Genomic DNA, 26,108 nt, shown 5'->3' on the forward strand with positions numbered 1-26,108 from the left:
GGCGGCGAGCGTCCCTACATGTCTCCGTCTGCTCTGGATCTCCGCCATGGTGAGCTGAAGCAGGTGTGTGTGTGTCAGTTCCGCTCCGTCAAGAAGATGGGTGGAGAAGAGTTCAGCCGACGCTACCAGGAGCAGCTGGAGCAGGAGCTGGAGGAGTGCTACGCTAGCTTTAGCAAACACAACCAGGGCAAGAACATCTTTCTAGCGGCGCGTACGCCGGCGGCGCTGCTCGCCCTGATGCTGCTGCTGTACGCGTCGGCGCTGGTAGCGGGCTGTGTGGGCATCAGTACACTAGCGGTGCTCTGTGACCTGCTGCTAGCCGCCGCGCTGCTCTCGCTCTGCGTCTGGACCTACAGCAGATACTCCGGAGAGTTCCGCGAGATCGGAGCCGCCATCGACCGTCTGGCCGAGACACTCTGGGAGCAGGTACGCTCAGGACACTGCAACACACACACACTCCACCGCACAGGGTTAGCAACACACACACACACACACACTCCAGATAGGGATGAGCAGGGTGGCAGTGGCCCCTTTCCACAAGGCAGAAGTGCTCATAGTGTGTAAACTCAGAGTTCAGTAGAGGGAGAGAACAACACATCACCATCCTACAGTCCTGTTAGCTGAAATAATGACAGAGAAACTCCGAGACGATGTTATCAAGACCTCCAGAAGAGGAAAACAATAGTGGGAGACTGATAACAGCAGCCAGAGGAGAGAAACATGTCAGATTTACTGTCCTGAATGCCCCATACACACTGCATCACACACACACACCTCACACTCACGCAGGAACCAGCTTACTGTAACTTGCTGTAAAGATAATATAATACACGCATACACAGATACATGTTCATGCGCTTTATAAACATTTCATATTTAAAACACTTTTAAAATATATTTAAATATAAAAACGTGGATGCTGATGAGCGTTAAACACCTCACAACACTCTTGTGGAAAGCGTCTGTATACGTCAGAGGGTCTGTATAAGTCAGAGCGTCTGTATACGTCAGAGGGTGTGTATAAGTCAGAGGGTGTGTATAAGTCAGAGGGTGTGTATAAGTCAGAGGGTGTGTATAAGTCAGAGGGTGTGTATAAGTCAGAGGGTGTGTATAAGTCAGAGGGTGTGTATAAGTCAGAGGGTGTGTATAAGTCAGAGGGTGTGTATAAGTCAGAGGGTGTGTATAAGTCAGAGGGTGTGTATAAGTCAGAGGGTGTGTATAAGTCAGAGGGTGTGTATAAGTCAGAGGGTGTGTATAAGTCAGAGGGTGTGTATAAGTCAGAGGGTCTCTATAAGTCAGTGGGTGTGTATAAGTCAGAGGGTGTGTATAAGTCAGAGGGTGTGTATAAGTCAGAGGGTCTCTATAAGTCAGAGGGTGTGTATAACTCAGAGGGTGTGTATAAGTCAGAGGGTCTCTATAAGTCAGAGGGTCTCTATAAGTCAGAGGGTCTCTATAAGTCAGAGGGTCTCTATAAGTCAGAGGGTCTCTATAAGTCAGAGGGTCTCTATAAGTCAGTGGGTGTGTATAAGTCAGAGGGTCTCTATAAGTCAGAGGGTGTGTATAACTCAGAGGGTGTGTATACGTCTGTGTGTGGGAACAGGTGTGCTGCTCTACAACACACTCTGAGGACGCGTCCATGTATTTTTATAAACAGGGTTTTTCCTGCTTTCATTTTTAAAAATCACCATCAGCATAAGAACTGCAGAAGTGCTCTGTGATGCATGTTAGGAGCATCTGAACCAACAGAGGGCGATAACGACTCTTCTGGGTTCACACCAAACAGAGAATGAAGTATTTGCTGGAGTAAATTGCATATAAAGCAGTGCACAGCTGAGAACAGAGACCGATCACTGTCCTGCAGGTGAACAGCGCAGAATATACTGTTAATGTGCAGAATATTGCCTTTATGGGTGACGCGGTGGGTAGCACAAACGCCTCACTGCAAGAAAGCCGCTGGTCGAGCCTTAGCTGGGTCGGTTTTTGTGTGGAGCTTGCTTGTTCTCCCCGCATAAGTTTCCTCCGGGTGCTCTGGTTTCCTTCACAAGTCTAAAGGCATGTGGTACAGGTGAATTTGTCTGTAGTTGTATGTGTGTGAATGAGTGTATGGGAGTTTCCCAGAGATGGGTTGCAGCTGGAAAGGCATCCACTACATAAAACCAATGCTGGATAAGTTGGCAGTTCATTCCACTGTGGTGACCCCGGAGTAATAAAGAAACTAAGCCAAAAAGAAAATGAATGAATGAATGTGTTTGGTGTGAACGCAGCTGTGTCGGCCAATTAGAAAGCAGAAAACAGCAACGGTGAATTACACAGGGGTTTCTGGGGGTTTGACCCCCCCTAATTAGTTCCTGCTGATCTTTATTTAAATAGTAATGTTGATGATATAAATATACACCTATAATGGTTAATACCACTGTGAATCCATATCACACCAATCAATGTATACGAGAATAATCAATCATTTAACAGTCTGACACCGGCAGATCTACAGCACTGAAAGACATCGTAAGAGTAACCTGGTGTCGGAATCAACATGTAGCCTAACACACAGCCAGATTAGATGCAGCATTTGTATAGTTTGACCTGCAGTCACCTGTGAATAACTAATCAGAGGAAGCTGTAGGTCAGACTATCCCTCAAACACTGAACACTTACATATGTTTTATTAATAACGTAGATGTCATTAAAATAAATACAAAAATGACTTTTATTACACAAACTACAGTAACATTATTGAAAATGTAGATCCCCCACACCTGATCCTCAGTGTATAATGTGTACAGAAGGGCTATTCCATTAGTTTGGCATGGGGGCCGGTTCCTGAAGAGTATCCTAAACGAAGGGCCGGAGAGAAATGTCGTGCAATATGAGTGATGACACAACAGCATACAAGAGCCCATATGCTGCATTTTCCCTGAAGACACCCACGTTGGCTTTTTCTACGTTAAAATGTGAACACTTTGTATTTTGAAACTACAAATTGCTGCAGTGTACCATAGACTATTTTAGTTTTTACAAACATTCAAATGTTGAAGCAGAGCACAACAGAAGCAGTGCATTGCTGGAGTAGCCCTCTTCTGCATTCAGACACATTCAGATGGTATTGTTTGAGCTGGAGAACAGTTAGGGATGCAGCGATTATAGATTTTGGTTGTACAAATATATAGTCTGAAGAATAATCATGCTTTCACTGTTATCACGTCTAATGTAAAGGTAAGCAGCTGTTGTGATTGACTGTTGTTGTGTTCTGTGTTCATGCACACATAATCATTAATAATAACTCGTCTAACGTATCTTCTGTTGACATTGCGCTGAAAGGCACGCACAACTCTCACCGTCAGATGTTTTCTACTGTGTGCTCCCCGGAAAGACGCAAGCGTGTCGCTCCGCTTGTGCGCACATATTGTCATACATTCTTACAATAGAAATGAAAAACTTGCAAGCGGAACATACTTGGAACTTTAAACTAGCGCACAGTTGGCAACTTGGCATAACTTTGTTTAATTGCAGCGGTTTCGATGTGTTCCGTGCAACAGAAATGCGGCTTAGAGAAGCCTTTACGTTTAATTAACCGTGATGAATTAAAGTGCAGTTAATAGTGAAATCGGCTAATCGTTGCATCCCTATTGACGATATCACTGCATAATAAAGGTCTTTTCCACAAACACGTCCAGATGTGTTCGCTTATAGTGACTCGCGCTCAGCACAGCCTTCAACTGCAGCTCATGCTGTACTGAACAGACGCACGTCACTTCATCACTATCACCGTTTTTCAACTCAACCTAATTTATTTCTGATGTCTTGGTCACACTATTTAGAGTGCTGGAACTAACTGCCTCAGGGGCCGGGTTCAGCCCGCGGGCCGCCAATTGATTAGCCCTGCTGTACAGTGTGTGATACAAGCAGTGCGGAGTGTTGGAGAATCTTCCTCACCCTGGCCAGCGTGTTCAGAAAGTTTGCTTCAGTCAGCTGACACTGTGTGTTCGTGTGGACACGGCCTCAGACTAGGGCTGAGCAGCATGACTGTAGCTGTCAGACGGCTCAAATAAGCGGCTGTGCTTGTGTTGTGCGCTGTAGGTTTGGGCCGGGACAATATTTAGCAAGATTACGCATGTCCGGCTGACAAATGACAGCAGGAGTACACATGAGCACACTCTGAGGGTATACACCACAGTGTCTAAGAGAAGCAGCTGATACTGTGCTCCAATTAACCCTTCTGTGTCTCTCTCACCTCACGCTCACACAGAGGACGCCCAGGAAGGTGAGCCTCTGACCTTTAACCTCTGTTGACCTCCGCCTTCTGTTGATAATGACATTTGACCTCTGTAATGACATTTGACCTCTGACCTGTTGTAACACCTGACAGCTGTTGACCTCAGACTGCTGAGCTCTGTCCTCTTCAAACCACTGACCCGGTGACCATGTTGACCTCTGACCTATTCTAATTCTGTTGACCTTTTCTGATAACCCTTGACCCTGACCACTCTTGACATATTTTAACCATTGACCTAATGATGACCTTTGACCTTTAATCTAACCATTAACAGCTCTATTGCCTTCTGATGACCTTTGACCTGACCTCTGACTAGTTCTGACAGCTCTCTTTTGACCACTGTTGACCTCTTACTGCCGACCTCTACGTGATCGCTAACTCATGCCTGCTCTCCTTCAGGTCCTCTCCAAGCTGATGGAGGTGTTGCGGAGCCGGCTGCGGCTGAAGCCCACCCCCAGACAGAGACTGCCCTCCAACAACAACCTCAAGAAGAGGAAGTAGATCCGCGTCTGCGCTGACGTCACTTCCTGCAGACGCTGAGCGCCAGCAGTGCTACGGTAACACTAGCGGCGTTAGCAGAGCTAGCGCTGAACTCAGAGACTCTCTGCTGCTGCGCTCCTCCACCCATCCACACGCTGATCTCTGTACAGATTTTAAACTCCAGCATGACCATCCACAGCGTTTTCTACACGCTGCTTTTGTAGCAGGACAAACCATGGAGTCATCCTCATCTGCAGGACTACCACACACACACACACACACACACACACACACACACACACACACACACACACTTAGTTTTATACGTCTCCATTCCTCTGCTCTGAGCTTCATCATTCCGGAATGTTCAGTCGTCTTCATCATGATGTTTCTTTAATTTATTTTGGAATTTGATTAAAATGGGTCACTGTACAGCGCCGTGTGGATCCTGTCTGTTCCGAGAGAGACGGTGTGTGTGTGCGTGTGTGTGTGTGTGTGTGTGTGTGTGTGTGTGTTTGTGTATGGGTGTTTCCCAGTACTGCAGCTGGAAGGGCATCCGCTGTGTAATGCATATGCAGGAATAGTTGGCGGTTCATTCTGCTGTGGCGATTAAGAAAGAGACTAAGCTGAAAAGAAAGAAAAGATTAAGGGTTAGTTCGTGCAATAGCGAAAGCTTACTATTAACTCTTCATCCTGTTGAACATGAAGATATTTTGGGAAAAAACACCTCTAAATAATATTTAAAAATAATGTGTGAGCACTGACTGACTGAACGTTCGCCAGCAGCTCGCTCTCCTCAACTCTTACATGGTCGCCCACTGAAGGTAAGCAGGGTTGAGCCGGGTCAGTGTCTGGATGGGAGAGCACAGGGGAACACTCGGCTGCTGTTGGCAGTGGTGTTGGTGAGGTCAGCAGGGGGCGCTCAACCTGCAGTCTGTGTGAGTCCTGTGTGTGAGTGAAGGGGACTCTACACTGTCAGTGAGGCGAGCTCCTGACTCTCTGTGCTCATTAATAATCTCAGGATGTGCTTGGATAAAGAGTAGGGGTTTAACCCCGGCCTAATCAACCCACTGGCCTCTGTCCATCATGGCCTCCTAACCAATATGGTGGTAAGGAGATTCCCCCAAACATGTGTAAGACGCTTTGAGGGTCCAGAAAAGTGAAATATAAATGTGAGGGGTTATTCCATAGTAGGAAACACACTGAAGTGAGGGGGGACAGGTTTTAAATATTCCTCCAAATTTAGTTCAACAGAAGAAAGAAACTCTGTTGAAAGGTTTAAACTCAGGGAGAGTACATAATGACCGTTTTCATGTTTGTATGAGCAGTCTCTTGAAGACTGGAATATATTACACAAGACTGCAGACAACACTGTTATCAAACCCTTGTGTAATATATGCTGTATTGCGTATGAGCCAGCAGGGGGCGCTGTGTGTGTGTGTGTGGGCACCTAAAGCGGCACCATATCAGATATATCTCTAATATAATACTTGATTTCAGAAGAATAATGATGTGGCTGATGGTCACTATAGGGCAGGGGTGGTGAAGAGTCGCAGGTCTGCACAGTTTAGCCTCATCTCTGCTTCAACACACTCACCTGCAGCTTTCACACAAGCCTGAAGGACTCCATCAGTTTGATCAGGTGTGTTTAATTAAATTAGTAACTGTGTACAGCTGCAGACATCTAAGGCCTGAGTTTGACACCTGTGCTCTCAGGTGTTTGGTTATCGGCAGATAAAGGCACAGCTAAAGTAGTTCCAGCAGGTTTAGAGCGCATTACAGCTCCATATCACTCCGCTGAATGACGAGGTATTTCACAGCTACACCAGTCAGACATCACAGCAGAACACAACAGGAGGAGATGAGGACACACTTTCCTCAGATTAGACATGAGAAGTTTATTTTTCAAGTATTGAAGCACATCTGTAAAGCGGAGCGTCTGTTTCTCTTCATAGAGAGCACGTTTCCAATAACATTAAAAAACTGAGGTCAGGACATCAGAAATACAGACAAAGCAGAGATCATAACCATAACAACCTGTACATGCCAATACAACAGCGAGCAGACATCACATTACACTCCCATAATAATAATAATAATAGTGTCATAATGCTGACGACTGAATGAGCCCTACAGTTAGCACCACTGGCCACAGAAATAAAGGATCTTTATACGTCACAGGAAAGGCTGCTTGGTGTTCAGGGAAGGGTTGAGTTCGATTCACAGAGAACAGGTGAGTGTTCATCATGTTGACTAACCTGCAGCAGCGGTTCTCAATCTCACCCTCCTCAAAATCAGATTTTTATTCATGATTTTATTGGCAGAAATTAACCCTGATTCAACTTATTCCAGAAGAAGCCATCGCAGTTGAGAAGCGCTGACCTACAGAAAAACGGTAGAATACAGTTCTCCCCAACACATGAATATCCTGAAAGATCCCTCAAATAAACCTGCGCATTAGGAAACTGATCAACACAAGAAGCACACCTCTGAGACCATTTTTTTTGTAAGTTTACTTCAGATTGCTGCATCCTGAACACAATTGGTGACTAATGTTTACTGTTTTAGTGGACTTTCCCCCTCTGAATGTTGAATTGGTGATAAACACTAAACTATATGAAGATGCCGAGCGGATCTGTGATCTGTGAAAATCCTTCATCTGGACTGATCCTCACTCAGCATCTTCATCAACACTGGCTGAAATGAACACGTGGCTGAGTGTAAACGACCCCTGCCTGTCAATCATCACTCTAGCCCCACCCACTCCCCTGTCAATCATAGACTCCACCCCCCACCACCTCGCGAGCTGTTAGAGATTGGTGATGAGTCTGCAGTCCATCGCTGCCGTCGTCACAGGAAGTTGTTAGTGATCTCCTGCCGGTGTTCAAACAGGTCCTCTGCTGCTGCACTGTAGGCGTCACCTGTGGGTGCAGACGCGGAAGCTCATTCATTATAGGTAACTAATGCGAGTGCTGCTATTCATGTGATGTAAACTCACCTGTGTGGCAGCTGTACAGATAGACTCGTCCACCATCGTACCGACATCTGCAGCGCATCACATTATTCTGGAAATCAGACTCCGCCATATCCAGAGACGGGTTCACCTCCACCTGAACCAGAACAGACCAGCACAAACCATCAGAAACCAGATCAGAACAGCAGGAACCATCACAGACATTTAAAAAAAAAAAACTCATAAATTCTCAGAAACCCTCACAGACCATTTTTAGAGAAACCCTCACAGATCTATGGAATCTGTCATAAATGATCAGAAAAACAGACCCTCAGAAACTATTAGAAACCCTCACAGGTCCTCAGAGTCCATCATAAATTTTCAGAAACCTTCACATATCCTCAGAAACCATCATAGACCCTCATAAATCTACATATACCCTCATAAACCACCAAAAACCCTCACATAAACCCTCAAAAATCCTCACACAGCCTCAGAGACCTTCATAAACAATCAGAGAGCCTCAGAACGTCTCTTAAATATCCAGACAAACCCTCATAGATCCATAGAAACCCTCACAGACCCTCATAAACAGTTATAGACCTTTATACAGACCCTAAGAAACTATCTGAAATCCTCACAGATCCTCCGAATCTATCATAAATCTTCAGAAACCCTCACACAGACCATCAGAAGCTATCAAAAACCATCACAGAGATAAAACAAACCCTCATAACCCCCCAGAGATCCCCATAGGCCGGTCTGCATCTGCGGTGCAGCTCTCTGTAACTGCTCTGCTGGTTTCAGTGTGATCATGTCTCTGCGCACCGCCAGCCCATAGCTGAGATACCAGCAGACTGAAGAGGACCTGATTGAAGCCTGTTAGAGACGCCTGTGTGAAGCAGAGGTCTGACTCTCTTTACAGAAACACAGATGTGTGTGTGTGTGTGTGTGTGTGTGTGTGTGTATGAGACCTGGAAGATGTAGTTCCCGGGCCTGACGTCAGTGATGTCCACCCACTGGCAGTCGATGTCGTGTCTGTACGTATCCCAGCAGCCCACTGTGATGCCCTGATCACCCATGTTGTAGCAGGCGTAGCGCTTGGTCAGACCTACACACACACACACACGCACACACACACACACACTCACTAATTATTATTATTGATCACTGATTGTACAATAAACTCTACAATAAACTCAATAAACACTCATTTGTGAGTGTTCGTGTATGAGTGTGTGTGTGTGTGTGTGTGTGTGTGTGTGTGTGTGTGTACCTTCAGGGCAGTACGTGTCCTCCAGACAGAAGCTGGCCTTGTGACCTTCTGCGACCCTCGTGCCGTTCAGGGTCAAGAGGTCGTAGTGTGTGAAGACCTCGATGCTGTGGTAATGCCTGCAGGAGACACAACATCAGCTGATCAGTCACATGTCTAACACACACACACACACACACACACACACACACACACACACACACACACACACAGCTGTAGTGATGTTTGTAGTGTTCAGTCTGTATATTCTCTAGACTCAGCCCTCACAGCACACACACTCTGCTCTATACATGCACACACTCCTGCATTCTGATCTAGCAGCCCTTCTGCTTAACGGGGACCGAGCACATCAACATTGTGGGGACATTTGGTTCACACACACACACACACACACACACACACAGACACAGACATTTATCAAACACACTATATCAAATATACATGCACACACACTATTCATCCAACACACATGGGGATTACTGAAGACTGCAGAGTGTGTGTGTGTGTGTGAGTACCTGCTGTTCACATGGTCAGGTGTGTGTGTGTGTGTGTCTGTGTTCTAACAATGTTTAACAAAAGTTTTAGCCTGAAAAAGCAAATAATAATATTAATACACCAGTCCTGTTGGCTGCTGGCATTGTTCATTGGCCAATCAGACAGCTATACCCCTTCCTTGTGCTTACCTATCCCGCCCCTCCGCTCCTGCCCCACCCCTGCGCTCCTCTGCCCCGCCCCTGCGCTCCTCTACCCCGCCCCTGCGCTCCTCTGCCCCGCCCCTGCGCTCCTCTGCCCCGCCCCTGCGCTCCTCTAGCAGGGGGATTGTGCTTGCTCTACCAGATCTGAGAGGTTGTGAGCGCCGGCTTGTGGTTGTACAGTGAAACTGCTTCAGTAATCCAGCCGCACACATTTGTGTCTGTCATTTTGTGTTGGAGGGTGTCTCAGTGGTGTCGCACTGTGGCCTTACAGCACTCAGGTTTCTGGTTTGAGTCCCGATTTGGTCAGTGTGTGTTTCTGTGTGGAGTTTGCATGTTCTCCCCATGTTGGCATATGTTTCCTCCAGGTGCTCTGCATGCCCACGCACACGCACACCCACCCACCTGTGGCACTGGTGCCAGGTCCAGGACTCTCGTGTGGCTCTGGGCCTGAAGTCGGCGCGACCGAGGTTCATGATGCGCGAGCTGAAGCGCAGCAGGCGGCGGTGTGTGTACGCGAGTGTGTGTCTGTTTCTCCAGTCGATGCGCGCCGCAGACGAGGACAGGCAGTTCTCCTCATGAGCGCAGGTCAGCAGGTGCAGCGGCCGATCCTCCACATACGCGGACTCCTGCACCAGCTGCGCATCCACCACCAGATCCGGAGCCACTGCACACACACACACACACACACACACACACACACAGTAGAGGTGGAGAGTTAATGCACAGCTCAGACGATGAGGACACACACACACACAGTCGGTGTTGTCAGCTTGGTGTGTGTCAGTGGTCTTACCGTCCACACAGGTGACGCCGGCCGCTCTAGCTCCGCCCCCTCGAGGACAGTACACCTGTGTGTTTCTGCGGCACTGCTGTACAGAGAGCTCAGACCCGACACAGTGAGTCCCGCTCAGCAGAACCTCCTCTGAGCCTGAGCTGCTGGGCCAGAACCACGTCTCCTGTATACACACACACACACACACACACATGAGCGTGACCGCAGGAATCCAGCAGAGGCTAATAACGGCCACTATTACGCTAATTCCTGGACATTATGGAATATTTTCCGCTCTTCTGCTTGCCGAGAGCCGCTTCCACACAGGCGTTATACGAGCTGAGCGCGCTCCTCATCCAGCGCCGCTATTTCGGGTTTGTTTTCTCTCTGGGTTTCCTGCTCTTTCCCTGAATCTGAGCAAGGCTGTAATTTCCCTCTGCATGGGAAACAACAGGCCAGAAAACAACAGCACAGCGGATGAAAACACTGACTGAAGGAGCAGTCAATAACACACACACACACACACACACACACAATGATCTTCATCATCATCATCATCATCATCACGGGTCTCTACAGCAGCCCAGTGTTCCCATGCAGACTCAGCCCTGCTCAGCTTCAGTGAGGGACCGCTCTGCAGGGTGAAAGTGTGTGTGTGTGTGTGTGTGTGTGTGTGTGTGTGTGTGTGTGTGTGTGTGTGTGTGTGTGTGTGTGTGTGTCAGACCTGATGAGCTCTGGAAGCGAAGCCGAAGCCGAGCTGTCTGCACACCACCATGGCCTCATTGATGTTCCAGTTCTCACTGCAGACCGAGCCCCATCTCTGCTGCCCCCCCACCTCCATCAGCACCTCCACCCGGCCCTCCGCTGACTCCCGACCCCCCGCCAGACGCACCTGCGCACACACACACACACACACACACACATGTAGTATACTTTAAATTGTCAAAAACAAAGAGTTCTTTCCATGTGGTCAGTATAACTACTGGAGTGTTCAGTGATAAGAGCAGCAGCACACGAGCAGCAGAGCAGCAGGACTGTATATCAGCACTGCTGCGAGACATGCTGAGACACGCCACACCACACTGCTGCTCATGTGCTCATATATCACAGAGTATTCAGTTAGTTACTATTGTGTGTGTGTGTGTGTGTGTCATACAGTGCTGCTCAGGCCAGTGTTTGGCACGTTGCAGCGCACAGACGCGTCCTGTGTGTGTCTGCAGCTGTACAGCGGAACGTCCTGGAAGCGGCACTCAGTGATGGAGCTCTCCTGACCAGAACACTGCACTTCATCCATGTGGATGGGGCCCGTACCTGACACACACACACACACACACACACACACACACACACACAGACACACACACACACACACACACACACACACACACACACACACATGCAAAGACACAGGCAAACAGTTAAACAATCAAGACAAGCACTGAACAGACACATCAACACACAAGCACACATAAGCAGTGTAATACAAGTGTAAAAGATTCATGTGGACAGCACTGACAGCGCTTCACTCTCTCCACATGTGTTTATGTCTCATTCCTAAATGGATTATATTGATTTCCTCAACATTCTTCACACAATCCCCCATACTGAGCATGTGGAGACAGAGTTTCTGAAACTGTTGCAGATTATTAAAAATAAAAAGCTGTAAAATCTCATGTACATCAGTGTTCACAGGCTTTGCTCAAGACTCTGTTGATGCCCTTTTTGCAGTGATTACAGCCTCGAGTCTTCTTGAATATGAGCTCTGCACAGCTGTCTGTGGGGATTTCTGCCCGTTCCTCTTTGCAGTTCCTCTCAGGCTCTATCAGGTTGGATGGGAAGCGACGGTGTGCAGCCATTTTCAGATCTCTCCAGAGATGCTCAATAGGATTTAGGTCTGGGCTCTGACCGGGCCACATTCACAGAGTTGTTGTTATGCCGCTGCATTGATATGTTGGCGGTGTGCTTTGGGTCATTGTCCTGCTGGAAGATGAAGCGTCGCCCCAGTCTGAGGTGGAGAGCACTCTTGTGCAGGTCTTCATTCAGGATGTCTCTGTACATCGCTGCATTCATCTTTCCCTCTATCCTGACTAGTCTTCCAGCTCCTGCTGCTGAAACACATCCCCACAGCATGATGCCAACACCACCATGCTTCACTGTAGGGATGCTGTTAGCCTGCTGATGAGCGCCGCCTGCTGTTCTCCAAACGTAACGCCTGGCGTTCACTCCAAACAGTTCAGTTTGAGTCTCATCAGAGCAGAGAGTTTAGTTTCTGATGCTCTGAGAGTCCTGCAGATGGTAAACTCCAGGCGGGGAGTGTCTTCCGTCTGCCCGCTCTACCATACAGATGCCTGATTGGTGGATTGCTGCACAGATGGTTGTCCTTCTGTAAGCTTCTCCTCTCTCCACAGAAGAGCGCTGGAGCTCAGACAGAGTGACCATCGGGTTATTGATCACCTGACTGAGGCTCTTCTCCCCCGATCACTCAGCTTAGATGGCCGGCCAGCTCTAGGAAGAGTCCTGCTGGTTAAACATCTTCCACTGACTGATGATGGAGGCCGCTGTGCTCACTGGAGCTGTCAGAGCAGCAGAAATGTTTCTGTCACCTTCCCCAGCCTTGTGCCTCCAGACAATCCTGTCTCAGAGCTCTACAGACAGTTCCTTTGTCTTCATGCTTGGTTTGTGCTTTGTCATGCACTGTCAACCCTGGACCCTTATATAGACAGGTGTAGCCTGATCAGATCATGTCCATCAGCTGAACTGAGCACAGCTGAACTCCAGTGAAGCTGCTGGAACATCTCCAGAATGACCAGTGGAGACAGAATGAACCTGAGCTCCATGTAGAGCTTCACGACAAAGCCTGAGAACACTGATGTACATCTGATCTATCAGCTGTTTTATTCTTAATAAATCAATTTCAATTTCAGAAACTCTGTCTCCACATGCTCAGTATGGGGGATTGTGTGTAGAATGTTGAGGGGATTCATCAATATAATCCATTTAGGAATAAGACTGTGACAGAAACACATGTGGAGAGAGTGAAGCGCTGTCAGTGCTGTCCACATGCTCTGTATTTTTATTTGATTTGTTTGTTTCAGATTTTATACAAACTTTCAGTGCAGAAATAGCAGAAAATATCAGCACTCGCCCCCTGACATTATACACGTTTGAGTCCTCATAAACCACCAAAACCAGCACACACAAAAACACACACTCAGACGTCTGTGTCTCCTCTTTACCTGCTTGAAATAGTGATCAGCGCGTTGTGTTTGGCAGAAAACCCCTGCGTCTGGCTGCGTGTGTGTGTGTTTCTGTGTGTGTGTGAGTGTGTGAGTGTGTGTGTGTGTGTGTGTGTGTGTGTGTGAGTGTGAGTGTGTGTGTGTGTGTGATGTGGACACTGCAGTGGGTAAATTACACACACTGGCCAAATGGAAGAGTTTAATAGCTGGAAATAGAATCAGACGTGTGTGTGTGTGTGTGTGTGTGATGGACGAGACTCCCTGTAATTTGTGCACGGTTGGGTCATGATGTCAGCACACACACACACGTGTACATGTCTCCTCAGACAACGGTGGATTATTCAGAGCATTGACACACACAGACTGCTGGAAGCACAGAAATACACCACGCCACATCACACACTGCAGCAGAGCATGCTGGGAAACCTGCTGAGATGGAAAAACTGGCTTTATAGACGCGTCGCGGATGTGTCCATACAGAACTCAGAGCACAGTGAGCTCAGACTGAACAGAGACACTTCACTGATACTCACACACTACACTACTACTGTTCCACTCACTCACTCACTTCAGCTCAGTCCCTTATTCATCAGGGGTCACCACAGCGGAATGAACCGCCAACTATTCCAGCATATGTTTTACACAGCAGATGCGCTTTCAGCTGCAACCCAGTACTGGGAAACACCCATACACACTCATTCACACTCATACACTACGGTCAGTGTAGTTGATCAGTTCCCCTATAGCGCATGTGTTTGGACTGTGGGGGAAACCGGAGCACCCGGAGGAAACCCACACCAACACGGGGAGAACATGCAAACTCCACACAGAAACACCAACTGACCCAGCCGAGACTCAAACCAGAGACCTGAGTGCTGTGAGGCGACACCGCTGAGCCGCCCTCAATCTAAAATGTGTAATAAAGTTACCCTTTAACAGCTAATAATCAACAGGGCTCAACAGAGCGTCACACACACAAGATCAGCGCAGATGCTGGATGAAATGTGCACATCAGGAGAGTAACATCAGTCTGTCCCGTGTGTGTAGGAGGCTCAGAGTTCCCACATCAGTGTGTTCAGCCTCTCACACTCGGAGCTCAGTGTTTTCTGTTTAGACTCCGTCCTCACTCGAGCCTGAAACTCAAAGCGAGCTCCGCCGGCCGCTGGGAACAGAGGAAATACCAGGCGGAGCAGCGGCTCATATCAGCTCCGCATCTCCAACACATTTTCCATCTTCAAGTGTTTATTCCTCCTCAAATGAACGCTCAGTCTCCCTCAACTGGGTCAAGACCTGCGTCAGCTTCTGTTGAACACAGAAGGAGAGATCTTGAAGAATGCTGGAAACCGGTAACCATTGGCTTACACAGCATGTGTTTCCCCGCTATAGACGTCAGTGGTTTTCAGCATTCTTCAAAATATCTTCCGTAGGGCTCTATCATACACCCGGCGCAGTGTGGTGCAAGGCGCGGCGCAGTAGTCTTTTGGTAGTTTCAGCTTGGCGCAAGAGTGGTTTTGAGGCGTTGCGCTACACTGTTTAAACAGCAAATGCATTAGCGCTCATTTGTGCACCCATAGGCGTTCTGCTCTAAAAAGAAAGGCGTTCTGAGGTGGACCGCTGGCGCGTTGCTATTTTGAGAAACTATAATAGATTTTTCATTAAACCCAAACTAACCCGGTCTAAACTCCAGCGCAGAGTTGCACCTCGCTTACACACTGCTTAATACACACAAGAGAGCAATAGACACATATCTTTACATATGAAAAAATGTAAACATTAAGGATATATATAGGATATAATAAGAATAGATATAGGATATAAATATAAAGGATTAAAATATTACAAAACATATTATTTTCTAGCCTACAGAAATATGAAAAATCACTGCTTTTATGTCTTCTTCATCTCGGGAGGCTTTTTCAGTTCATTCATCACAATTTGCTTTTGTATAATGTTATTATTATCAGCAGTATTATTTATTATATCCATATTTATATTTGTTTTATTAAAAACAAGTTTAGATTTGTCCACCTGTCAGGTTTTAGAGCATATGGGGCACAGCATGTGTTTTAGGATATAACTCAGGTGTTTGAGCACACTTCATTATTATTGTTCATTTATTCGTTTGCTGGAAATTAGAACTGAATTTAGAAATAGTTTTGAAACAAATATTTGCGCTTAACAAACAAAATTATTTATTTATAGACTAAATGATGTCTGTGCGTAAAGGTTTCCCTATCCAAGAGTGAAAGTGAAAGTAGATCCATTATCTCTCATTCTCAGCAGTAGAGTCTCTGTTTAACTGTTTTCTGTTAATAAACTGTTAACTGTTTGCTTGTGAAATGCTTATTTTTTCCACTTAGACTTACTTTGCGTCCTGTAAATAGTGAATGCTCTCTTGGCGCGACGCAGCTGACTCTTAAAGGGAATGGGAGATGAGACTCTGATTGGTTTATTCTTAAATCACACCTATAACTCAATAATAAAATAAACTCAACCCTTTTAGACCATGTGCCACGGCGCAAGGCAGATTTCTCGTCCTTAAATGAGCAAAAACGCGTCCTGACACGCCCTGAAAGCTTTTGCACCCTGCGTTTTGCGCATGGACCGTCAAAATAGAGCCGGTAGTGTTCAGCAGAAGCTGACGCAGGTCTTGACCCAGTTCAGAAACGCTCAGTTAATGGTGAGAAGTTTATTTTGGGCTGAACTGACCCTTTAAGCAGAGTAAATGATGATAGAATTTCCCATTGACCCTCCTGTTGACCATGACTGAGTCTGTTTGAAACGGCAGAAAACCCTGAACAATAAAGAGTTTAATCATCAAGATTAATGATGTTTTCTAAATGAGCACAACATTACAAAACAAACAATTACTCCCCATTCCCATCACGACTGAACATGTACAACAGCCATACTACTGACACACACACACACACACACACACACACACGCACGCTCACTCTCACACACACACACACGCACGCACGCTCACTCTCACACACACACACACACACACACACACTAATGATCTGCTGCTTTATCAGTTATGAATGCTGTCCTGCTAAACCAGGGGTGTCCACACTCAGTCCCGGTGGTCCGGTGTCCTGCATATTTTAGCTCCACCCCTAATCAAACACCTGAACAGCTGATCAGGCTCTCACTAGATGTACTAGAAAGATCCCTGCAAGTGTGTTGAAGCAAGCTGGAGCTCACCTCAGCCGGTCACCGGCCCTGCAGGACTGATCTGCTGTGTTGTAGAGGTGTAGTGAAGGCGGCTCGCTCTGACCCTCAGGGTGTAGTAGTGCACACTGGTTTACAGACAGCAGGAGTGTTAATGCTGTGTGTGTGTGTTACCTTGACCCATGAGTGCTCCACGTGGGGCGTCTCTGGCGGAGCCGAAGCCCAGCTCTCTGCACACCACACTGGCCGCGGAGAGATCCCAGCGCCGGTCACACACCGTCCCCCATTTACCCTCACGCAGCACCTCCACACGGCCCTCGCCCACCCGCGCACCCGCCTTCAGACGCACCGCCGCCTGCAACACACACACACACACACACACACACACACAGGATGAGATATTACATTAACACGTGTGCTGCTGGGTGTTTTCATCACTCTGGGCTGATTTTGAGGCCTGCAGGATCAATAGTCAATAGCTGTAGTCAATAACTGATTATAATGGAGGAAAACAGCAGCACCATCACCAAAGAGGAGTCAAACTGTAGAGTGAGTGTGTCTACTGTAAGAGTTTCAGGGTGAATGATGACAGACTGCTGCTGATATGTGGGCTGCATTACTGCATTAACACTGAGGGGAACTCAATGGAGAGTCATGCTGCAGGGGAACGCTGAACATGCTGTATGTGACCGGGCGCAGGTGCTCACGCTGATGGGGCGTCTGGAGGTGGAGTCTGTGTCGAACTGAGCTCCAGGAACGCAGCGCACCACCGCATGCATGCCTCCAGCACAGGGGACATCATCACTGCGCGACACAGACAGCAGAGCCCGACACTGAGCCAGAGACACCTCTGAGCCTGAACACTGCACACGCTCCACCCAGAACTGCTTCTTACTGACTGTAGACCTGCACACACACACACACACACACACACACACACACACACACACACACACAACAAATCCTTCAATATGACGGGGAACATTTCATTCTGTTATTAAATGTTGTTTAACACAGATTACTATAGCAGAGGTTAAACTAGTTCTGCACTGTATAGACACACATTTACCTCTAGCGGTTCATTCTGCTGGATAAGCCAGATCCACGTCAGAGAGAAGAGCAACACTTTTCAATAGTTATATGTGTGGGCGGCACGGTGGCGCAGTGGTTAGCACTGTGGCCTCACTTCAAGAAGGTCTCTGGTTTGAGTCCCGGCTGGGTCAGTTGGTGTTTCTGTGTGGAGTTGTGTGGAGTTCTCCCCGTGTTGGTGTGGGTTTCCTCCGGGTGCTCCGGTTTCCCCCACAGTCCAAACACATGCGCTATAGGGGAACTGATCATTCATCAACTGATTATATAACCGAGGGAATTTATTTAATTAATGATAAGATATCATGTTTAAAGTCATTTATATGTGAAATATCATCATCCCACACTCAGCAGCACTGAATACAGCAGGTTTTCTCAGTATTCTGCTGCTGAAAATAAGCGAGTTCCTCCTTTTGCGCTTCACATGCTGACCTCAAACCACACTGCGTCTACAGCTCCGGTCATGTGTTCTCTTACTGTTATTGATAGTGTGAAACAGTGAATGAGAGATTCATACCTCACGGCTGGATCCTCCATCTTAGAGTCCCACAGTTTCCTGAGGACAATCAAAGCACACAAACAGACAAATACATTGGTTAGAATTAAATAAACAGGATTCAGACGAGTGACAGAGCTTGTTTATGTGTCAGTCTCATGTCTCTCACACACACAAACACACACACACAAACACACACACACACACACACACACACACACACACATATATATATATAGGCATCCCTGTAGAATGGTCAATGATAAACAAACAGTGTGACTGTAAGGCACAGACTGGTTTGGAGTCCGCAGACATACACACACACACACACACACACACACACACAGATCTGCATGTTCCCAGAGCTCCGCCAAACCCTCATGCTCGTGTTTCCTCTGCACATATGTGGAGGATCTGCTTGAGAACACACAGAATGAGGCCCGGGAGAGATCTGATCGGCTCTGGAAACAGAAGCTCTCAGTGTGTGTGTGTGTGTGAGTGTGTGTGTGTGTGTGTGTGTGTGTGTGTCTGTGAAATCACTCTGACAGACGCTACACTCCTGTAACCCTGACCACAGACAGCACTGCATTCCCATTGGCTGACAGGTCTGTGGGGGCGGGGTTTAGGAGAGCAGCTCTGCTTTAGTCATATTTATATATGTATATCATGATTTACTCTGCAGACTTCGGGTGCGTCTCAATCAGCTCCTTACTGAACTGTTCATCAGTGGGTCGAGTGGTTGAATTTGTGCACTAGTAAGGGCACTGTTGAGCTAGGTTCACTACACTGTTGACATGAGACATCTTCAGTACAGCAGCAGAACTAACAGGACATTTGCATGTTGTCATATTACAAAGTTATGTTAACTACATTTGATTACTAGTTTAATGAGTCACTGTTGACATAACTAATGATTTTGGGTATACTTGTTGACTAGTGAGTTGACTAGTTAATAAAGGGGTTTAGTGAGTTAACTAATATTAGCTGGGTTTCTTTACATGAGTTCAGTCAGTTACTAGTTAATTAACTAACAGCTAGATTGAGTTATGTGTTGACTAGTGAGTTGACTAGTAATTTAAAAAGTTTAGTGAGTTACTAATAAGTTAACTAATGATTAGGTGGGTTTACTTGTTGACTAGCGAGTTGACTAGGGAATATAATAGTTTAGTGAGTTGACTAATGATTAGGTGGGTTCACTTGTTGACTAGTGAGTTGACTAGTAATTAGAGAAGTTAAGTGAGTTAACATATTATGGGTTTCTTTAGATAAGTTTAGATGTCAGTTACTAATTAGTTACTAGTAAGTTAACTAATAATTAGCTGGGTTTTCTTGTTGGCTAGTGAGTTGAATAGTGTATATAACAGTTTAGTGAGCTAACTAATGATTAGATGGGTTTCTTCAGAGGAGTTTAGTCAGTTACTAACAACTAGATAAAGTTATGTGTTGACTAGAGATTAAAGAAGTTTAATGAGTTAGTAATAAGTTACCTAATGATTGGATGGGTTTACTTGTGGACTAGTGAGAGATTAGTTTAGTGAGTTAACTAATGAATAGATGGGTTTACTAGTTGTCTAATGAGCTGACTTGTTATTAGATGAGTTTAGTGAGTTAGTAATAAGTTAACTAATGATTAGATGGGTTTGTTTGGAGAAGTGTAGTCAGTTACTAATTTAATTAACAGCTAGTTATGTGTTGACTAGTGTGTTGACTAGTAATTAAAGAAGTTTAATGAGTAAGTAATTAGTTAACTAATGATAAGATTGGTTTATTTGTTGACTAATGATTTAACTAGTGACAAAATGAGCAAAGTGAGTTACTAGTGAGTTGACTAATGATTAGATGGGTTTACTTGGAGGAGTTTAGTAAACTATTAGTTAGTTAACTAACAACTAGATAAAGTTATGTGTTGACTAGTGAGTTGACTTGTAATTAAAGAAATTTAATGAGTTTCTAATAAGTTAATTAATGATTAGTTGGGTTTACTTGTTGACTAATGAGTTGACTAGTGAATAGAGTGGTTTAATGAGTTAACTGATGAGTGGATGGGTTTACTTGTTGACTAGTGAGTTGATTAGTAATTGGAGTTTAGTGAGCTAACTAATGATTAGATGGGTTTTTCAGAGGAGTTTAGTCAGTTACTATTAAGTTTACTAACAACTAAATAAAGTTATGTGTTGACTAGAGATTAAAGAAGTTTAATGAGTTAGTAATAAGTTAACTAATGATTGGATGGGTTTACTTGTTGACTAATGAGTTGACTAGTGAATAGAGTAGTTTAATTAGTTAACTAATGATTAGATGGGTTTACTTGTTGACTAGTGAGTTAACTATTGATTAGATGAGCTCAGTGAGTTACTAATAATTAGATGGGTTAGTGTGTTGACAAGTGAGACAACTAGTTCAATAGAGGAGTTTTCTGAATAACTAATGAGTTAACTATGGATTAGATGAGTTAGTTGTTGACTAGTGACTAAACGAGTTTACCTGTTGATTGTTGATTCGATGAGGTTATCTTTTTTACTAGTGGGTTAACTAACAATCAGATGGTTTACCTGTTGACTAGTGAGTGTATTATGTATTGAATAAAGAGCTGTGTGGGGAGTTTGTAGTCCCATTAAGAACAGACTTGTTCAGACGTGTCATAGTAAAAGCTTTAAACCCGACAGTAGCGCTTTACTGCTCTGCTTTACTATTTTCATCTCATCTCAGGCTTTTCAACAAAGAGAGTTCAGCATGATGCAGCCCAAAGTGATCAAAGTAATTGTTTCTGGGTTTTGTCCTACAAAAACACGTCATGCTACAGAACTCATTAGATTTTACCACACACTTTATTTCCCAGCGCTGAAATCATGCACAGATTGTGTCCTAATGTGCAGTTTAAGAGTGAATGAATTAAAGCAGCAGTTAAAAATACCCACAAGCACCTGCTGAAACACACAGAGCTCTTTGTGTCGCATGGAAACACACAAACACTCATAAAAATAGCTAGTAAAGTACCATGATAGCATCGTGCTGTTGGAAATGTAGCGTGGTGAGTGGCAGAAGCAGCATGTGTGTGTTCATCATCCAGTAGCATGATATATATAGACTGTCTGTGTGTGTGTGTGTGTGTGTGTGTGTGTGTGTGTGTGTGTGTGTGTGTGCTGGTGGTCCGGCTGGCAGCAAGACTTTAGGAAACCACTTATTTGCCACATCAACAGCAGATTCATGCAGAGCTGTGATTGGCTGAGAGTGTCACATGACCAGAGCACAGACACACCCAGAGGAAAACGAAGAAGCATTAATGAACAATCATCAGTCAAAACATGAGCATACATGAAAACACACCACAGACAATCACTGAGTTTACATCCTGAAGATCAAAACCGCGACTCACACACGCCTGATCATGTCTGTCTGCAGATCAGCGTTAAACAGACCCGTACAATAACACAGCGCACACTTAACAATCATGCTGTGATCATCAAAACTAACATCCTGCTTCAGTTCCTCTTCAGAGAAGGAAAGTGGATGTTCTGAGGCCATCAAAAACAGTGAATTATGATGTTTAAACACACTGATCCAACGATAAGATGCAATCCGCAAAATAACAGCTCACATTCACAGGCTGAGAGGAAACACTGCACACAGCACTCCTTCCAGAACTGAGGGAACATTTCAGGCATTTTACAGTCATCCAACTGGACCTGAAACAATCCTACAGCAAATGTGTCATTTACAGTGACCTGAACAATGAGGACTCTAAAATAAGGCAAGATGCTTAGATGTGAAAGGAAACCTGTTGAATAACCCAGTAAAGACCAATAACAGAGTTGACAATGAGTTGACTAATGCCGTTGATGGTAATTGAATCTACAATAACCGAGTTAACAATAACAGAGTTAACAATAACGGAGTTAACAATAACGGAGTAAACAATAACGGAGTAAACAATAACGGAGTTGACAATAACGGAGTTGAAGGTAACCAAGTTGACAATAAGTTGACTGTAACGGAGTTGACGATAACGGAGTTGACGATAATAGAGTGACACTAAGTTGACAGTAACAGAGTTGACAATAACAGAGTTGACAATAACGGAGTTGACGATAATAGAGTTGACACTAAGTTGACTGTAACGGAGTTGACGATAATAGAGTTGACGATAATAGAGTGACACTAAGTTGACAGTAACAGAGTTGACAATAACGGAGTTGACAATAACGGAGTTGACGATAATAGAGTTGACACTAAGTTGACAGTAACAGAGTTGACAATAACGGAGTTGACAATAACGGAGTTGACGATAATAGAGTTGACATTAAGTTGACTGTAACGGAGTTGACGATAATAGAGTTGACACTAAGTTGACTGTAACGGAGTTGACGATAATAGAGTTGACATTAAGTTGACTGTAACGGAGTTGACGATAATAGAGTGACACTAAGTTGACAGTAACAGAGTTGACAATAACGGAGTTGACAATAACGGAGTTGACGATAATAGAGTTGACATTAAGTTGACTGTAACGGAGTTGACGATAATAGAGTTGACACTAAGTTGACTGTAACGGAGTTGACGATAATAGAGTTGACATTAAGTTGACTGTAACGGAGTTGACGATAATAGAGTTGACATTAAGTTGACTGTAACGGAGTTGACGATAATAGAGTTGACACTAAGTTGACTGTAACGGAGTTGACGATAATAGAGTTGACGATAATAGAGTTGACACTAAGTTGACAGTAACGGAGTTGACGATAACAGAGTTGACGATAATAGAGTGACACTAAGTTGACAGTAACGGAGTTGACGATAACGGAGTTGACGATAATAGAGTGACACTAAGTTGACAGTAACGGAGTTGACAATAACGGAGTTGACAATAACAGAGTTGACGATAATAGAGTGACACTAAGTTGACTGTAATGGAGTTGACGATAACAGAGTTGACAATAACAGAGTTGACGATAATAGAGTGACACTAAGTTGACTGTAACGGAGTTGACGATAACGGAGTTGACGATAAAAGAGTTGACACTAAGTTGACTGTAACGGAGTTGACGATAATAGAGTTGACACTAAGTTGACTGTAACGGAGTTGACGATAATAGAGTTGACATTAAGTTGACTGTAACGGAGTTGACGATAATAGAGTTGACGATAATAGAGTGACACTAAGTTGACAGTAACAGAGTTGACAATAACGGAGTTGACAATAACGGAGTTGACGATAATAGAGTTGACACTAAGTTGACTGTAACGGAGTTGACGATAATAGAGTTGACACTAAGTTGACTGTAACGGAGTTGACGATAATAGAGTTGACATTAAGTTGACTGTAACGGAGTTGACGATAATAGAGTTGACATTAAGTTGACTGTAACGGAGTTGACGATAATAGAGTTGACACTAAGTTGACTGTAACGGAGTTGACGATAATAGAGTTGACACTAAGTTGACTGTAACGGAGTTGACGATAATAGAGTTGACATTAAGTTGACTGTAACGGAGTTGACGATAATAGAGTTGACATTAAGTTGACTGTAACGGAGTTGACGATAATAGAGTTGACACTAAGTTGACAGTAACGGAGTTGACGATAACAGAGTTGACGATAATAGAGTGACACTAAGTTGACAGTAACGGAGTTGACGATAACGGAGTTGACGATAATAGAGTGACACTAAGTTGACAGTAACGGAGTTGACAATAACGGAGTTGACAATAACAGAGTTGACGATAATAGAGTGACACTAAGTTGACTGTAATGGAGTTGACGATAACAGAGTTGACAATAACAGAGTTGACGATAATAGAGTGACACTAAGTTGACTGTAACGGAGTTGACGATAAAAGAGTTGACACTAAGTTGACAGTACTAGAGTTGACGATAACGGAGTTGACTATAAGTTGACAGTACCAGAGTTGACGATAACGTAGTTGACAATAACGTAGATGAAGATAACGGAGTTGACAATGAGTTGACTGTAACAGAGTTAACGAAAACAGAGTTGACTTTAACAGCATTGACAGTAACAGCGTTGACAATAACAGAATTGACAACAACAGAGTTGACAGTAACGTAGTTCACAATAACCGATTTGACAATAACGGAGTTGATGATAAAACAGTTGACAATAAGTTGACAGTAACAGAGTTGACGATAACAGCGTTGACAATAACGGAGTTGACAATAATGAAGTTAAAGATAACGGAGTTGACTATAAGTTGACAGTACCAGAGTTGATGATAACGTAGTTGAAGATGACGGAGTTGACAATGAGTTGACTGTAACAGAGTTGACAATAACAGAGTTGAGGGTAACAGAGTTGATTGTAACAGAGTTGATGGTAACCGAGTTGCAGTAACAGAAAACAGAAAATGTGTAATCAGACTTAATTATTTGATGTTGATTGAAGCCTAATGTATGATTGCGGAGATGGAGACAGTCAGAAATAGGTATAATCTGAGTTCTTAAGTTAATAAAGGCTAAAATGTCTCTAAATGAACATCTGGATATTATTATAGAGAGCGGGATATAATGCGTGACATTATCCAGAACTGATGGATTAATGTCTTGTGTTTAGGGTGATGTTGGAGATGTAGAAAGCTCCGTCAGTCAGAGTTTGTTCCTGCTGGAGCAGAATCGGGTGGAGTCCTGAAGACTGAACCCGGCTATTAAAAATCACTCGCAGAAACACACAATCTCCCTGCGGCTGCAGTTTAATATAGTCAGGACACAAACTCCAGAGGTTAAACCCAAACTGACACTCAACCGGTCATTTACCACTCTGGAATAAATACAGTGTTCGGGGAACAATGCGAATATTCAGCCGCGCTCTGCAACCCATCAGTGTGCTCCTCAGGATGTTTGCAGCTTTCCAGAACAGTGAACATCTAAACACTGCACACTACTGAGGGAACTGGGGCATCTCAGCCTTCATCTAATGATAATCGCCAAGTGCTGTTCAACAAAGAGCCCTAACAACACGCCTCAGACACAACAGTACTAAACACTACAGTCAGTATCATGAAGACAGCACAGAATATTAGTCTAGATATTCTTCAAGACACTAGTGTTCAGCTTACAGCGACATGTAAAGGCTTCACTAGGGTAATTAGGGTAAAGTTAGGGTAATTAGGCAAGTCATTGTATAACAGTGGTTTGTTCTGGAGACAATCCAACACTAATATTGCTGAAGGGGCCAATAATATCTGTCTGTCTGTCTGTCTGTATGTCCATCTCTTCATCATGAGGGACTGCAGTCAAATCTCTTTTCTCTGTAATCAGCAGTGAAATAAAGAGTTTTACAAGAGGCAAACCTGTCCATCTCTGTCTACAGCGCAATATTCAGCCTTTATAGAGTCAAATATCTGACTTTAACATCTGAAAACCAAAACTGATCTCTGAAAACCAACCAACAGTGAAGAGTGAGCTGAGGACAGACACACACCCAGCCCAGATCCTGCTGAACCACCATCTGACATGTTTATTCCTCACAACACTCAGCATCAGCACTGATCAACAATCAGCACTCGAGATCTGTGTGTGTGTGTGTGTGTGTGTGTGTGTGTGTGTGTGTGTGTGTGTGTGGTTTGACACTGACAGGATTCTGACATTAAAACAGACGCTTTAATTACCCATAATCACACACAGACACCAGAACGGGACGCCTCAGCTCTGA

At 44.8% G+C, this 26,108-nt stretch overlaps 2 protein-coding genes across 5 annotated transcripts in view; one reads left to right on the top strand and one right to left on the bottom strand.

Annotated features, from left to right (window-relative positions):
* The window catches only part of zgc:158270, a 19,382-nt gene extending 14,197 nt beyond the window's left edge, over window positions 1–5,185 (top strand). The window contains 3 exon segments of the mRNA NM_001080695.2: window positions 1–426; window positions 4,247–4,261; window positions 4,673–5,185. The exon segment at window positions 1–426 is cut by the window's left edge and continues 6 nt beyond it. Coding sequence (NP_001074164.2) covers window positions 1–426; window positions 4,247–4,261; window positions 4,673–4,774 — 543 coding nt within the window. The 3' untranslated portion in view covers window positions 4,775–5,185.
* Window positions 5,186–6,626: 1,441 nt separating this feature from the next.
* The window catches only part of LOC100329480 (lysyl oxidase homolog 4), a 32,290-nt gene continuing 12,808 nt past the window's right edge, over window positions 6,627–26,108 (bottom strand). For all 4 annotated transcript variants that reach the window (XM_087274208.1, XM_087274210.1, XM_087274207.1 and 1 more), the window contains 11 exons: window positions 18,463–18,501; window positions 17,567–17,765; window positions 17,034–17,214; window positions 11,603–11,757; window positions 11,171–11,338; window positions 10,468–10,630; window positions 10,077–10,338; window positions 8,983–9,098; window positions 8,681–8,817; window positions 7,752–7,863; window positions 6,627–7,674 (listed from right to left, as the gene is read on the bottom strand). In XM_087274208.1, the coding sequence (XP_087130334.1) occupies window positions 7,604–7,674; window positions 7,752–7,863; window positions 8,681–8,817; window positions 8,983–9,098; window positions 10,077–10,338; window positions 10,468–10,630; window positions 11,171–11,338; window positions 11,603–11,757; window positions 17,034–17,214; window positions 17,567–17,765; window positions 18,463–18,501 (1,603 nt within the window). In that variant the 3' untranslated portion in view covers window positions 6,627–7,603. The remainder of the gene's footprint in view (window positions 7,675–7,751; window positions 7,864–8,680; window positions 8,818–8,982; window positions 9,099–10,076; window positions 10,339–10,467; window positions 10,631–11,170; window positions 11,339–11,602; window positions 11,758–17,033; window positions 17,215–17,566; window positions 17,766–18,462; window positions 18,502–26,108) is intronic.

This window comes from Danio rerio, chromosome 11 (genome assembly GCF_052040795.2).
Source record: "Danio rerio strain M-AB ecotype USA chromosome 11, GRCz13ab, whole genome shotgun sequence".
Classification (NCBI taxonomy): Eukaryota; Metazoa; Chordata; class Actinopteri; order Cypriniformes; family Danionidae; genus Danio; species Danio rerio.